This window comes from Vanessa tameamea, chromosome 2 (genome assembly GCF_037043105.1).
Source record: "Vanessa tameamea isolate UH-Manoa-2023 chromosome 2, ilVanTame1 primary haplotype, whole genome shotgun sequence".
Taxonomy (NCBI): domain Eukaryota; kingdom Metazoa; phylum Arthropoda; class Insecta; order Lepidoptera; family Nymphalidae; genus Vanessa; species Vanessa tameamea.
Genome location: NC_087310.1, coordinates 9,877,012 through 9,893,514, shown reverse-complemented (window position 1 = coordinate 9,893,514; position 16,503 = coordinate 9,877,012). Strand labels below are relative to the sequence as shown.

At 32.0% G+C, this 16,503-nt stretch overlaps 4 protein-coding genes across 4 annotated transcripts in view; 1 reads left to right on the top strand and 3 right to left on the bottom strand.

The window, feature by feature from the left end:
- The window catches only part of LOC113402043 (5'-deoxynucleotidase HDDC2), a 378,551-nt gene that overhangs the window by 307,841 nt on the left and 54,207 nt on the right, over positions 1–16,503 (bottom strand). The window lies entirely within an intron of this gene.
- Positions 235–902, bottom strand: LOC135193352 (protein TsetseEP-like). The gene has a single exon (XM_064215268.1). The coding sequence runs from the start codon at positions 881–883 to the stop codon at positions 350–352; it is 534 nt and encodes a 177-aa protein (XP_064071338.1). The 5' UTR covers positions 884–902; the 3' UTR covers positions 235–349.
- Positions 2,284–2,784, top strand: LOC135193533 (uncharacterized). Its single transcript, XM_064216427.1, has one exon. It carries the CDS (start codon positions 2,284–2,286, stop codon positions 2,782–2,784), a length of 501 nt encoding a protein of 166 aa, XP_064072497.1.
- Positions 7,162–7,497, bottom strand: LOC135193531 (procyclic form-specific polypeptide B-alpha-like). Its single transcript, XM_064216422.1, has one exon. It carries the CDS (start codon positions 7,495–7,497, stop codon positions 7,162–7,164), a length of 336 nt encoding a protein of 111 aa, XP_064072492.1.

Genomic DNA, 16,503 nt, shown 5'->3' with positions numbered 1-16,503 from the left:
TACGAGAGATATTGACCATCGCATCTTACATCGTACATCTTTTTATCAAATTGTTATTCATTTTTGCTTTTGTTGCAATAAAAAATGATTACCGATTATTTTATTAAATATAATTATTGTTTGAACATCAATGTTTCGAAATTGACAAATATATAAAGTTAAAAATAAAACGATCATAACATGTATTTTATAAATTATTTTATTTTAAAATGACTTCATATTTACAGACCATAAATATGAAGTCTTCTATTCTTCATGGGTCGTGGCTTTAATATTGGCTCAAAGATTAATACCAATACATACTATCAGATTCCTCGGATTCATTTTGATTTTCTACGGGTTCGGGTACTTAGACTGACTCAGGTTTTGGTGCTGGGACAACAATTGGATATGGATCGGGCTGAGGAATTAAAACAGGCTCTGGCTCATTTTCTACGGGTTCGGGTACTAAGACTGGCTCAGGTTTTGGTTCTGGGACAACAACTGGTAATGGATCGGGCTGAGGAATTAAAACAGGCTCTGGCTCATTTTCTACGGGTTCGGGTACTAAGACTGGCTCAGGTTTTGGTGCTGGGACAACAATTGGATATGGATCGGGCTGAGGAATTAAAACAGGCTCTGGCTCATTTTCTACGGGTTCGGGTACTAAGACTGGCTCAGGTTTTGGTTCTGGGACAACAACTGGTAATGGATCGGGCTGAGGAATTAAAATAGGCTCTGGCTCATTTTCTACGGGTTCGGGTACTAAGACTGGCTCAGGTTTTGGTTCTGGAACAGAATCGGCATTGCTTGGACCATCAACATTAACTATAAGTTGTACCAGAGGCAAAGGATGAGCAATCGCCACAGCAACTAGCGCAATTAACGCAAATATCGTCTTCATGATTGGTAGACTGAAACAAAATTTACATTTTATTTTCAATTTACGTACTATTTTATACAATATCTTGTTTTATAAAACATGACTTAAGATTTTATATACTTACCGCTTTTCAACGTGCACTCTCACAAAACTGATCAAAAGTAAACATTTCGTGTCTATATATAATACTGAACTACAATTTTATTTATCTTATCATTTAACTTCTCACAATCAATATAAATAAATTATAATAAAATAAACGATTACCTGTCATATTTAGTCATAAAATTTACGATATTTAGTAATGGTAGGATTATAAAACCTATCTGAATAATACCTGCTGATATTATATTTACCGTAAAAAAAAAGATTCTCCGAATTTAGACTTTGTCATTGTTTATTGGGAACAATAATTTATATAGTATACATATATTTTGTTTATTAAGTTTTTTTAAAATTACTTGTCTGGGTTACTAGACAAGTAAAGTGTCTCGAGTGTTTTATGTTTTATCAATTTGGAGGTAAGACTTTGTGTTAGCGTGCTTGGGATAGAACCATCCACTCATCACTTATTCTGCTGCTAAAGAACACAAAGAAGTATTGTTGCGTTGAGTTAAAGAGTGAGTGAGCCAGTGTTATTACAGTCACAACGGAAACAACTTTTTTCTCTCTTATTAACTGATCGGCAGTAGAACATCTGATGAGTGGATTAACAAAAAGAGTGATCAACGAGGAAAGTTTATGTATATATTTTATACAAAATAGCTGAACTTTGACAGCGTTTTCTAAACTTAGGATATTTATCAAAACAATGTTCTAGAAAATTGTACGTCTTTAAAAGTCCCACGGTGAAATATTCAATATCAAGTGTCAAGTTCAAAATCATCTTAAGTATACTCAGATTAACTATTTTCATCTATTATAGATTAGTTAAAAGAATTAGGATATTTGCGAAGCAATTTAATAAAACACGAGGTACTTATGTTTTAAGGTGATATACTTGTAAAAACGAATAAATATTTTTCATAAAATATATAATAGTTTCTTGCTAAGCATACTTTTTATTTTCTTTATTTCGCGGAGGCGGTACCGGTCGCTAGTTAAAAATAAAATATTTTTTTTGCCTGACTGGGAATTGTACCGATACCGAGTATTTCTTTTGCCAATATATACATTATACCAAATTTATATGCAATTAAGCCGTTCAAGCCTATAGTCTGTTACTACGGGTAAGTACAAAAAAAAAAAAATATAATATCTCATTAGCCAATTTTAGTCCAATGCTGCTCATATATCTCTCCAAATATGCGCCAAAACTCCTTTTGCAAAGCGCCAAAGCGCCTCGCCAAAGCGCCTTATGCACCCAATCGTTAACTTCTCCCGGTTCAGTTCACCTGAAACTCACGGGACTCGAATTCAAAATGTCCTTAATGGAACAACACTCGCGAGATTGTAATTTGGAAATTCAGTGTGTTCCTGAACATAAATCAGAAAACCTCTCGTCGATTGTACACCAGTTAGCCAGTGTAGTGTCATTTGATCTACACGATAATGATATAGTTAACTTTCACCGAGTAGCTAAGAGGAACACAGAATCTAAACGACCCCGTAGCATTATAGTTAAACTATCAACTCCACGTAAGCGCGATAACTTCTTAGCAGCTGTTAAAGTGTTTAATAAAAATAATCCTCAATCTAAGCTTAACTCATCACATTTGGGTATTGCCAGCGGCAAGGAACAAATTTATATTATGGAACATTTATCGCCGGATAATAAGCGCCTACATGCTGCTGCCCGTCTTGCAATTAAGGAAAAGAAGTATGAATACGTATGGATTAGAAGTGGTCGAATATTTGTACGAAGAAATGACACTTCTCCAGCTGTGTTGATAAAGAATTTTGATAGTTTAAAGCAGTTGTAGTATCTCTTTTCTGTTTTTTTTTTTTTTTCCAAGTTTTTGATTTTATGTTCTATTTATTGTCTTCTGTGTTTGTTATTAGTGCATGCATAACAATTTTTAATGTTTTGTTTTCGAGTTAAATGTGTTATATCAAAATGTAAGAGGCATAAGAACAAAAACAGATGAAATGTATCAAGCAATTTTGCGCTCAAACTATGACATATTAGTTTTAGACATTCGAAACCTGGCTTAATGATACTGTGTTTAATTATGAATTTATCGACAAAAGATATCATGTTTACCGTGGCGATCGTTGTTCTACCTCATCGAATAGTACAAAAAAAGATGGAGGTGGAGTACTCATTGCAGTTAAAAACAAATTTCAAATTACTAGAAAATCAGAATGGGAATCAACTTGTGAAGATATATGGTTAACAATTCGTACTCATGATAATAACTTTATTTATATTTGTGCTGTATATATTCCACCTCCAACGGACTCAACATACATGAAAGCGCTTTTAACAAATTTGACTCATGTCAGACAAAGTTATATTAAAGAAGAGTCGCCTCTAATAGTATTAGGCGATTTTAATTTGCCGAATATTGGATGGGAACTGGATAGTGATACGTGTACATTAGCTCCAAAGTCATCTTTTAATCTTATTGAGAGTGATTTCGTGGATACTTTGACTTACTGTGATTTGTCGCAATATAATTCGGTTTTAAATTGTAACGGTCATATTCTAGACTTAGTACTATCGAATCCAGTCACTTACAGTTAAAGAATCTGATTTTAGTCTGGTTCCAATAGATCAATATCATCCATGTTTAATTTTACATCTTAACTATATAAGTGGTAGGCCTCAACCAAGAAAACGAATCCCTACCCTTAATTTTAAACGATGTGACTATGAATCAGTTAATAGTGAACTAATAAAAATTGACTGGGAAAAGGAATTCAGTAATGTTGCCTCAATTGATCAAGTTGTAGATATTTTTTATAACAAGATGCTTCCAATTATATATTCTCATACTTCTTTATCAAAAACTTATTCAAAACATTACCCTATCTGGTTTAATAGTAGTTTAATAAAAGCCTTAAAAGAAAAGGCTAAATATCATATGAAATATAAAAAATATCAAAATGAAATGGACAAATTAACGTTTCATCTGTTAAGACTACGATGTAGTACTTTAATTACGCATTGTTACAACAATTTTAAAAAAACAGCCGGCGATAATATTCGAAGGAATCCTTATTATTTTTGGCGTTACTGTAATACTAAAAGACAAAATTCTACCCAAATACCTAATCAAATGTATCTAGATGACGAAGTTGCTAATGGCAAACAAGAGATATGTAACTTATTCTTGAAATTCTTTCAATCTGTTTATATGAGTAAATATACAACATCTCCGGCTACAAATCTTTCAAATATCAATACTAATTACCTCAACGATACTATATCTGCATCATACGTTAAAATCACCAAAGAAGAGGTGCAAAAAGTCTTACTCTCACTTGATGTGGTTAAAAGTTGTGGCCCGGATATGATACCTCCTCTCTTTCTTAAAAACTGTGCCACAAATTTATCTCTTCCACTAGCATTCATTTTTAATTTATATTTAAACACTGGCGTTTTTCCGGACAAATGGAAGTTAGCTCATCTTACTCCTATACATAAAAAAGGTGTGGTAAACAATGTTAGCAATTATAGGCCTATTTCAATTTTATCAACGTCTGCTAAAGTTTTTGAATCACTTATGTACAATAAATTATTATTTCTCCTAAAAAAACATATTCATCATAACCAACATGGATTTCTACCAAAAAAATCGACTACGACCAATTTAATTTCTTACACTATAGATATAGCAGAAGCCCTTGATAATAATAAAGAGATACACGCTATTTACACTGATTTTAAAAAAGCGTTTGACTTAGTTAACCATGATTTACTTATTTCCAAACTCAACAACATGGGAATTCACGGCTCTTTATTAAGATGGTGTGAGTCGTACTTAAAAAAATCGATCGCAGTTAGTGTCGCTATTTGGAGTTAAGTCCGATATTCTTCACGTTCCATGTGGGGTTCCACAAGATTCCCACTTGGGGCCTATATTTTTCTTAATATTTATAAACGATCTCAGTTATGTTATTAATTCTAAATTCAAATTTTACGCTGATGACCTAAAAGTATATCGTGTAATTAATGATGACAAATATCCGTTGATATTACAAAAAGATCTCGAAAATATTGAACTATGGTGTAAAAACAATTTAATGGCGTTAAATACTGATAAATGTGTTTTTATCAGATTTTCAAGGAAAAAAAATGTAATTGATAAAACTTATTACATCAATAAATTTCCACTTAAACAAGTATATGTTATCAAAGATTTAGGTGTATTATTTGATCATACCCTATCTTTTCGTGATCATATTGACAGCATAATCAAAAGAGCTTCTAAACTATCAGGTTTCATAAATCGCCAAATGAAACTTTTTAATGATCCTCATCTAATTATTACGGTATATAACTCTTTGGTTCGAAGCATCATAGAATATTGCAGCACTGTTTGGAATCCTAGCTATAATATTCATTCAATGAGATTAGAATATACGGGTCATAGGTGTCAGACTTTGGATTCATATGAGTCTAGATTACAATTTTATCACATGAAGTCTCTGAGTGACCGTCGAAAATTTATTGACATATTATTTTTATATAAAATTATTCATAATTATATTGAGTCACCAAATCTGCTTGAGCGCCTTAAATTTAGTGTACACCGCCCCAGTAGTAGGCTACATAACAGAACCACCTTTAGTTTACCCAAATGTCGAACGAATATATTCCAACACGCGCCCTTGTATCGCATTTGTTCAACAATAAATGCCCACTTAAATGAGTGTGATATATTCTGTGGTTCTTTAGCCTCTTTTAAAAAACAAATTCTTACATTGTAAATATTTAGCTAAGTAGTTTTCTCTCTCTTATTTTATTATTGCAGTTGTATTATTATTTTTAGTTATATATTTTTATATAAATGCCTAGTTTCGCTTTAGTTATTTAAAATTTTGATTGTACACCACATGATACTTATATATATACGCATGCTGTGTTCATATCAAGAAAGTTTCAATCTATGTTCATGTTTATATTAAGTCCATGTTTATATTAAGTTTAACATTTTAAGGATTGTAACCAGTTTTATGAACCAATAAAAAAAAAAAACATAAGGGATATAGCGTCTTAGTTCCCAAGATGGTGGCGCAGTGGTGTAGTAAGGCATTGTTAATATTCTTGCGTTGCGTTGGCGTTGGTGACCTACCTACTTATTCGAAATAAAGAGTAAAGAAATGGTTTTGTAATAAATCATTGATTTTTCATTTAATTTCTGAGGGAAGTTGAAATATAGAAACCTTGGTTCAGCGACGGTTATGTAAGTATTTTTTCATAGTTACCTAGAACCGAGTTTAAAGCAAGCAAAGGCGAGCCCTTCGATGATGGATTCCGGATATTGATACAAAACAAATAATAGATGCTTTTCCTAAACATGTTTATTGGAATAGCTCTGGTAGTATATCAATCTGTAGGACGATATACATCAAACTTAGTCCATTGAGTCGTAGTAGTTAACTGTTTTCATACAAGTTACATATTTTGTCATGGCAAGCCTTTAAAATATTAAATATAAAACATTCAGGATCTTCCATAGATTAATTTTAGATGCAAGCTTTGTTTGGAAATACTAAGGCGCACTGAGAACTGGTAACGATTTTAAGGTTACTTATAACAAAAAAAATAATAAAAATCATACATTTTTGGAACTAAGCTATCACTTATATTATAATAATCTTTTTAACTGCAACGGCTAATATCGATATATTTTTATAGTTGCTAATATACATTTATATATATTATACTGTGTAGCTATCTCAACAAATTCACAAAGTTTCTGAGTGAATGCGCTAGAGAAAACTCTTCGTAAAGTCGTAAAGATTTATGGATGTAGTTATCGTGACACAGGTATTTCTTTGCTACGAGAGATATTGACCATCGCATCTTACATCGTACATCTTTTTATCAAATTGTTATTCATTTTTGCTTTTGTTGCAATAAAAAATTATTACCGATTATTTTATTAAATATAATTATTGTTTGAACATCAATGTTTCGAAATTGACAAATATATAAAGTTAAAAATAAAACGATCATAACATGTATTTTATAAATTATTTTATTTTAAAATGACTTCATATTTACAGACCATAAATATGAAGTCTTCTATTCTTCATGGGTCGTGGCTTTAATATTGGCTCAAAGATTAATACCAATACATACTATCAGATTCCTCGGATTCATTTTGATTTTCTACGGGTTCGGGTACTTAGACTGACTCAGGTTTTGGTGCTGGGACAACAATTGGATATGGATCGGGCTGAGGAATTAAAACAGGCTCTGGCTCATTTTCTACGGGTTCGGGTACTAAGACTGGCTCAGGTTTTGGTTCTGGGACAACAACTGGTAATGGATCGGGCTGAGGAATTAAAACAGGCTCTGGCTCATTTTCTACGGGTTCGGGTACTAAGACTGGCTCAGGTTTTGGTTCTGGAACAGAATCGACATTGCTTGGACCATCAACATTAACTATAAGTTGTACCAGAGGCAAAGGATGAGCAATCGCCACAGCAACTAGCGCAATTAACGCAAATATCGTCTTCATGATTGGTAGACTGAAACAAAATTTACATTTTATTTTCAATTTACGTACTATTTTATACAATATCTTGTTTTATAAAACATGACTTAAGATTTTATATACTTACCGCTTTTCAACGTGCACTCTCACAAAACTGATCAAAAGTAAACATTTCGTGTCTATATATAATACTGAACTACAATTTTATTTATCTTATCATTTAACTTCTCACAATCAATATAAATAAATGATAATAAAATAAACGATTACCTGTCATATTTAGTCATAAAATTTACGATATTTAGTAATGGTAGGATTATAAAACCTATCTGAATAATACCTGCTGATATTATATTTACCGTAAAAAAAAAGATTCTCCGAATTTAGACTTTGTCATTGTTTATTGGAAACAATAATTTATATAGTATACAAATATTTTGTTTATTAAGTTTTTTTAAAATTACTTGTCTGGGTTACTAGACAAGTAAAGTGTCTCGAGTGTTTTATGTTTTATCAATTTGGAGGTAAGACTTTGTGTTAGCGTGCTTGGGATAGAACCATCCACTCATCACTTATTCTGCTGCTAAAGAACACAAAGAAGTATTGTTGCGTTGAGTTAAAGAGTGAGTGAGCCAGTGTTATTACAGTCACAACGGAAACAACTTTTTTCTCTCTTATTAACTGATCGGCAGTAGAACATCTGATGAGTGGATTAACAAAAAGAGTGATCAACGAGGAAAGTTTATGTATATATTTTATACAAAATAGCTGAACTTTGACAGCGTTTTCTAAACTTAGGATATTTATCAAAACAATGTTCTAGAAAATTGTACGTCTTTAAAAGTCCCACGGTGAAATATTCAATATCAAGTGTCAAGTTCAAAATCATCTTAAGTATACTCAGATTAACTATTTTCATCTATTATAGATTAGTTAAAAGAATTAGGATATTTGCGAAGCAATTTAATAAAACACGAGGTACTTATGTTTTAAGGTGATATACTTGTAAAAACGAATAAATATTTTTCATAAAATATATAATAGTTTCTTGCTAAGCATACTTTTCATTTTCTTTATTTCGCGGAGGCGGTACCGGTCGCTAGTTAAAAATAAAATTTTTTTTTTGCCTAACTGGGAATTGTACCGATACCGAGTATTTCTTTTGCCAATATATACATTATACCAAATTTATATGCAATTAAGCCGTTCGAGCCTTTAGTCTGTTACTACGTGTAAGTACAAAAAAAAACAAAATTATAATATCTCATTAGCCAATTTTAGTCCAATGCTGCTCATATATCTCTCCAAATATGCGCCAAAACTCCTTTTGCAAAGCGCCAAAGCGCCTCGCCAAAGCGCCTTATGCACCCAATCGTTAACTTCTCCCGGTTCAGTTCACCTGAAACCCAAACATTGCTCGATGTACAATATTTATTGTAGGTATTATATTATACGACATCATTTATAAACTGGTAAATGAGTCACAATAACGTTAGGTGGTAGAAATTAGTAACGTCTTATCAACCAGCCATCAAAAATGAAATGTTCCCTGAATCACTTTAGGTATAGTGCCACTGTATACGAAAATGATCTCTTTATAAATATTTTGTAACAAAAAATTATCAATTACTAATTTACGAGTATGTCAGAGCTAATAATTAAATAGAAATAGCCGTATTAGTTCCAGAGTAGAACGGAGCCGCTCTTGCTCCGCCCCTGGCTAACCTCAATGACAATATAAAACCCACTAGCAAGCACTTAGAGTCTGCTTATGAAGCCAAAAAATATATTGTTTTTAAATGTCACAATAACAAATGAATTTCCTTTTATCATTAAGACAATTTGATTGAATTTCAGCGAAGGAAGGAGGCGATGTTATGCCTAAAATAGCGAAAACTAGTAATTTTAAACTCACAAAATTTATTGAAAGTAATAAGCCTCCTAATAACAAATGTGATTAATATTTTGCATTACTTGTGAATGAGCGATTAAAATTCCGCTATATCGTAATCGTCGAATCAAATTCTGGTAAATTTTTTAAACATTCAAGATTACAAGATTCAATGACATTATTAACTTATTTATAAAAGATAAATATAATTATTATGAGCGTACCGTAGAAGATAGACGCTTACTATTGCGGATTTTTCCGTAGGATTTTTGAAGACCTATAATTTTCTTGTAGGTATATTGTTTTGATGTATCTCTTAAGGTTTAGCGAGCGTTAACATACAAACGTACGATTGCGTACGTACGTACAGCCATTTTGTACGAAATGTTTTCGAATTATATGTATATACAAACCTTCTTTGTTTATCGTTCTTTCTATCGACGAAAACGGTAATTTCGATGAGAGGCTTAGAAGAAGAAACCTAATATATAGCTTCAAACAGACTGCGGTTTTGTTTTAACGTATTTATAGATAGATTACAAAAAAAATATTTCAAATAATTCAAAAATAGTAACGCCTTATTATGGTTAAGCTTATAATTTAATTTATCAATTTTAGAATACGTATCAGCAAATATCGTAGGATCTAGAATGAAAATATACTTTATCAAGTAGGATTTTACTAGCAGCGACTGTATTTAACCGACAAGAAACACAGTAATTACTCTTTTCCAACATTTGAAATACAAAGTTATGTTAGTCAATAACAATTATATGAATTAAAAAAGAAAATTAAATAAAGTAAGTTTACTTAGTGGTAGGGCTTTGTGCAAGCTTGTCTTTGTAGGTACCACAAACTGTTCTGATATTCTACCGCTAAACAAGAGTACTCAGTATTGTTGTGTTCCGGTTTGAAGGGTGAGTGAGCCAGTGTAACTACAGGCACAAGGAACATAACATCTTAGTTCCCAAGGTTGGTGGCGTATTGGCTATGTAAGGAATGGTCAATATTTCTTACAGCACAATTGTCTATGGGCGGTGGTGATCACTTACCATCAGGTGGCCCATATACTCGTCCGTCTCGGCCATATACCTATGCCATAAAAAAGTAAATATATAAATGTTTGTTTTTATATCCTAAATGAAAAAGCTGTAGACGTAGGTTCTAACAAAGCTTAATAAAGCCATCTTACCGCAATCCGTTGGTATCATAAGACCCTAATAAAGAAAGTTTTCCTGTAAGCCGCATCTATTAATACCATTAACATTTACAAGGTCCATAACCCGCATGCCAAACTAATTCACAAGAAATAAAACACTACCAAAGAGGGTTGGCGTTCATCCACCGGATGGCCATAAAATTATGCGAAATCATTTTTTTCCTATGTATTAAAACACGCCACACTGACCTCGAATAAAATAAGATAAAAACAAGAAAATGATGTCTGATAGGAAAAATAAAAAGGTAAACTATTTAAGCGTAATGCCTTTTATAATATATTCAGAGTATGCACCGTTGTTATCTATGCACTTTTGCCACCTCATAGGTAGTTCGTTGATCCCTTTACTAAAAAAACCATGGGGGCGAGAATCAATAAACTCTTTGAAGGCGGTTTGGACTGCCGCATCGGAGTTGAATTTTTTTCCTTGTCTAAATTCCGGAAAAAATGGAATCTGTTGGAGCAAGATATTCCAATTGTAACTCATCTAACTTAGTGGTTGTTTGTTGTGCAGTGTGTGGTCTTGCGTTGTCGTGAAGCAGCAATGGCCTAGAACGATTGACCAATCTCGGTTGTTTAGCAGCTATTTTTTCCTTCATGGTTTACTGACAATAGATATCTGCCGTAATCGTTTGGCCAGACAGGTCAGAAAGCTGTAGTGAACGACACCGGTGCTAGTCCAACAAACACTTACAAGGGTTCAGCCATTGCGACGAGCGCTTCCGACTATCGTACAGCATCCACTTTTTATCACAAGTAATGATTCAATTTAAAATCCCTTCATAATTGTGTCCGTTAGCAAAGTAACACAGCAGTCGATGCGTTTTTGCAAGTTCGATTCACTCAATTTATGAGGTACCCGTCGTTCAAGTTTTTTTACTTTCCCGATTTGCTTCATGTGGTTTAAAACAGTTTTATCACTTACCCCGCAGCCTGCAGCTATCTCTGAAGTGCTTTGTGATAGATCCACAATAACCTTTACTTCTTCGTTTTCCACTTTGGGCTCCGGCCGTCCACGGGGTTGGTTCTGAAGGTCGAAATTTCCAGAACGAAAATGTTGAAACCATAAACGTACCGTGCTTTCTTTTGCGACAACAGCGCCGTACACATAACTAATCCTTCGAGCTGTTTCTGCAGCACTGGTGCCACTGGTGCCGCTCTCGTAAATATACCGATATTTCATGTTTTCCATTGTGTAGTAATAAGCGACGCCAAAGAAATATAACGAGGAAAAAAACAAATAAATGACTGTTTTCAAAACTCAAATGTACCAACTATATGAATTTATAAATTAGAATTTGGATTGAATTTATTACAAAGAACTATTTAGTAGAAAACAAAGATGCTTCCCGGCATCTGTACGTTGTGATCTTTTAAGCTACGCAACGGATTTTAATACGGGTTTCATCAATAAGCAGAGGTTTTCAGAGGTAGGCTTATATGTATAATACATGCATTTAATAATAAATAAAATTATTTAATCTCTCTTTGATCTAAAAGTTTTATCTTATTGCACCCGTGTGAAGCCGGGACAAGTAACTAGTGTGAAATATTCAACGCATACGCCTGAACTATTCAATTATCTTAGATTTAAATAATTTTAGCTCCTTTTCAATAAAGTATATGAAGTTTTTTTTATACATTTTATTGCAAAGAATATCGTAATGGTCTGAAAGCAAATTCTTTTGATATTATAATTGCTGGCACGCGTCAGAAAAGCTTTTTTTTTTTTAATGTCTTTGTTCTTCGAAGACTTTTCATCTCAGCAATGAAATTGAAAGGAAACGATGTCTTTTATTCAACGTTTATTTATGTAGATAAGTCAACACTTTTTAGAACTTTAATGAATGTCTTCCTATAGTAGTGAATAATAAAATGTAGGATGGAATTATTTTTAATGAACGTTATCTTTACTATATCGACGTACTTGCATCGCTATCTTAATCCATTTATGTCCTAAATCTAGATATATATAATAATGAATTTTTACGAGTAAAACTTATGATTTATTATCGATTCTTGAAATTGTATTAATGTCTGTTTTAATATTGCGCTAATAAAAACGACATAAACAAAATAATATATATTTATGATATTACGAAAACAATTTTTAAATGAGATGATAAGTTAAATAATGATAACTTCTATAGAATGCCTTATCTATGATGACAGAGCGAGAGAAATCCGTGTTTAATAGCAGCCGCTGCTGTGAGATCCCGTAAGGATTCACTTCGTTTTTCATTCAAGTAATGTTGACAAGAGACTTGCGGTGATATAGCATGCTGATACGTGTATTCTAAATTCTATTATTATAGTCGATGTCGCATGCGACTAGTTGTTAGCTGGTCACCCGTGCCCATTGATGACCCCGTAAGAAATGTTAACTTTCATCGCAAAGGCCTCGAGAACTAATACTATGTCCCCTGTGCTTGTATTTACACTGACCCATTCATATTTCAAACTATAAAATACTTCGTTGTGCTCTTCAGCGATAAAATAAGTGATGAATGCTTATTCTAGGCTGAGACTAAATATTGCTGCTTAAAATAAAAAGATAAAAAAAAATTAATTGGTAGATCTTAAAAATTTAATTGCATAAATATTAGCTCTTATTTAGTTGATCGGTTTTACAAAAATAAGCTGTGTACCGAACTTATGTTGTCACCGTCGTTCCTCATCATACCTTCGTAAAATATATTGAAGTAGTTTCCAACAGAACTCCAAATCACATACCTAATCAGTATTATTATAGGATGCTGTACCTTAAATGGGATCATGAGATGAGATTTATTGTTAAAAAATTGAACATTTGTACGATTTAAATTTTAACATTTTATATAATTATATTAAAAACAATCTAATGATCAGCAGTGAAAGAAAATATTGAAAAAAAAAGGCTCTGTCAAATAAGGTTATACTGGACTGCGTAGTTGCATAAGGCAATTATTTTCAGGCAATTATTACATTAACGGATCTCTGAATTTTTTGTAATTATATTACTAAGTATAGTATTTTTAGGCCCTAAATACCTCATTAAAACTGTTTGATCGCATAAGGCAACAGTTTGGCAGCTACAACTTGACTTAACGCAAGCGGTTCAAAAGTTGGCGCATCAGTATGTATGCGCTTGGCGCAAGGCCAAGCTGCGATACTAAATTCAATATTTCTCCGGCATCTTCATTTCTGTGCATGCTAGTACCTATGTGTTATGATTACTTTCATTGTTGTTTAAGGGGACGCCGAATGCGAAATATAAAAATATAAATAATAAAATCGATTTTATGTCGTCGTCGTCGTAGGTGACTGACCTGCGCCCCTGGTCTATTCACTTCGTAATTATACAAATGTACGTGATTATGTTCAAATAAATGCTTGAAATTCAAAAGCCTTCGGAAAACGGTTTGCCAAAAACAAAAATACATTCAAACATTTATACACTCCATACTAATAATACACTATATTGCACACTATGTCAAAACACTACCAGTATGTATAACAATATTAAAAAGAGGTAAAATTTGTTTGTACGTAGGGGGTGAACTCCGAAACTAATGTTCCATTTTTAAAATAATAAATCACTGATTGTAAACTAGATTATTCCTGAGTGTTTTATATATTTAGATATAAATTATACTAACATCAAAACATTCTCTAGGTTAATAAATTGCACCCGCGCGAAACCAGAGCGGGGCGCTTGTATCCAATAAAACAAAATAACAGATGTTACAAAATCGATTATCGCAAAAGAGCGATCGCTTACAGGCAACTTTAGGATACAGGAAATACTCCAGTGACATAGGTATATACGTTACGACCTCGTTATATATTTATTATAGAAATATCTTCGTGCAATAAATATAGATTTATGATGGAAAAAGAGGATGTGTTCTGTCACTAAAGCTTAGAATCTTTTATAATTAATCATAAATGATTAAGTACTTATTGTTGTATAACACTAAAATGGATTATGTTATGTTTGTTTTTTATGTATCTGTCTTATATACGTATCTATACCATTGTGTAGAATTTTATTGAGTTGTACTGCATACCACGAAGAATCCAACCCAAAAAACAAGATTATTTCTTTATACTTTCAATATAAACATTCCATATTGACGCTTATTCTATATCCGTGTAAAGTCGGTTATTTAATTTATACTAATATTATAATTGTGAAAGTAACTCTGTCTATCTGTCTGTATGTTACTCGTTCAAAGCCAAACGACTGAACGGAATTTGATGAAATTTGTTATGAAAATCATCAAATCAAATTTCAATCCCAGGGAAGGACATAGGCTATTTTTTAAGCCTTACATCTGACGACGAAACTATTAAATGCGAGCGAAGTCGCGGACGACAACTAGTATTAAATAAATTAAGAAAATATATAGGTTGTTATAAAAAATATTTATTGGATTTTTTTTAATTGAATAAATAGTATTTTTTTAAATGAATAAAATCTTAAGAAATAAAAATAATTTCTTCTAAAGGAATTTATATTACATGCCACCGTAACACATAAATCTCAATTTCAATTAACGTACGAACTCCTACCTCCTTACCTACATAGAGCTAAATTTTGTTTAGAAGTAATTTAGACAATCACCCACAAGAAATTATGATCTAACATATATACTAAAACTGAACTGAAAAATTTAAAAATGTATATAAAAATATATGTACATTTTCTGGCTTATAAAAGACTAATTAAACTGCTGCAACATACGAGTATAAAAAAATATATAATAAAGCCTTTTTTTATATTCTTTTATATTGCTCGAGCCCAAAAATATAATCTTAATATTATTAAATTTGTAAAAATTAAGACATACCCCGCCAGCAATATTTTATTTTACTCATATATAATACTTAATTATAAATTTATAATTAAATGTCATTCAAATTTTCGTTTAATTTAACCAAAAACTTTATCATAATTACAGCTAACTACAAATATAATTCGTTGTTTGAAACAAACTCCAATTTCAAAATTTTACCCTGCTTCAATTATTTGTATAATTATGAATAATTTAGAAATTGAGGCCTAAGCAAGTTAATTGCTTTTATTATAATTATTTATAATTGTGTGTGACTTTACCTGAGGTTCGTGTTGTAGTTTTTATTTAATTAGCCAAACTATTTGGGTATAGGAGGTTAATGTTACTGAAATATTCATTCGATTTTTTCTTTTATTAAGGAAGACATCATCATGCAGCGTCATGTATTATAATATTATTTTATATTTTGCCTTGACTGTCTTATTAGTGGAGTGGTAAGCTTATAAGTTCGCAGATCCCAAGTATCTAAATTCAAACCCCGGACCCGCCAATTACTAGGTTTTTCTGACGAGAAATTCCGGGAGTCAAATTAAAGTATTCCAGTCTTTATTACATCAAGATCTATTATGTCTATTATAATTAATAATAAAATAAGTTTACATACATAGTATTTATATATTTAATCATATTATGTAATCAGATGAATATCGTTATGTTTAAAAATTTCTCATGAAATCGTAAATACGCCGGACGCAGTTAGTCTAAAATATGTCAAAACCGAATAATGTGACCACCATGCTCCCCCAACGCGGACTGGTGACGCATAACATATTTTCTTTTACCACCTACCGCCATATATATATATATATAACTTTGAACACAAATAAACTACATTAAATCTCTCCGTTCCGGACAAAAATTCACACTTTTCGATTATCTTATTTGATGGAAATAAATAAACGTTATTTTAGTATTGTTAGTATTAATAAATCTCTATTTACAATTGTATTCTATCTCAAATTATATTATAGTATTGCTATAAAATTGCGATAAAAGTCGACTGCAAGGAGATACGCTGATAATATTTTATATATCCGAAGAATAGTGAAGAGCACATCTTCACCGCGACTATTGTACCGGAA

Bases quoted from the DNA above. Each gene is read 5' to 3' on its own strand.
- LOC135193352 (XM_064215268.1), bottom strand. From the start codon at position 883: ATGAAGACGATATTTGCGTTAATTGCGCTAGTTGCTGTGGCGATTGCT.
- LOC135193533 (XM_064216427.1), top strand. From the start codon at position 2,284: ATGTCCTTAATGGAACAACACTCGCGAGATTGTAATTTGGAAATTCAG.
- LOC135193531 (XM_064216422.1), bottom strand. From the start codon at position 7,497: ATGAAGACGATATTTGCGTTAATTGCGCTAGTTGCTGTGGCGATTGCT.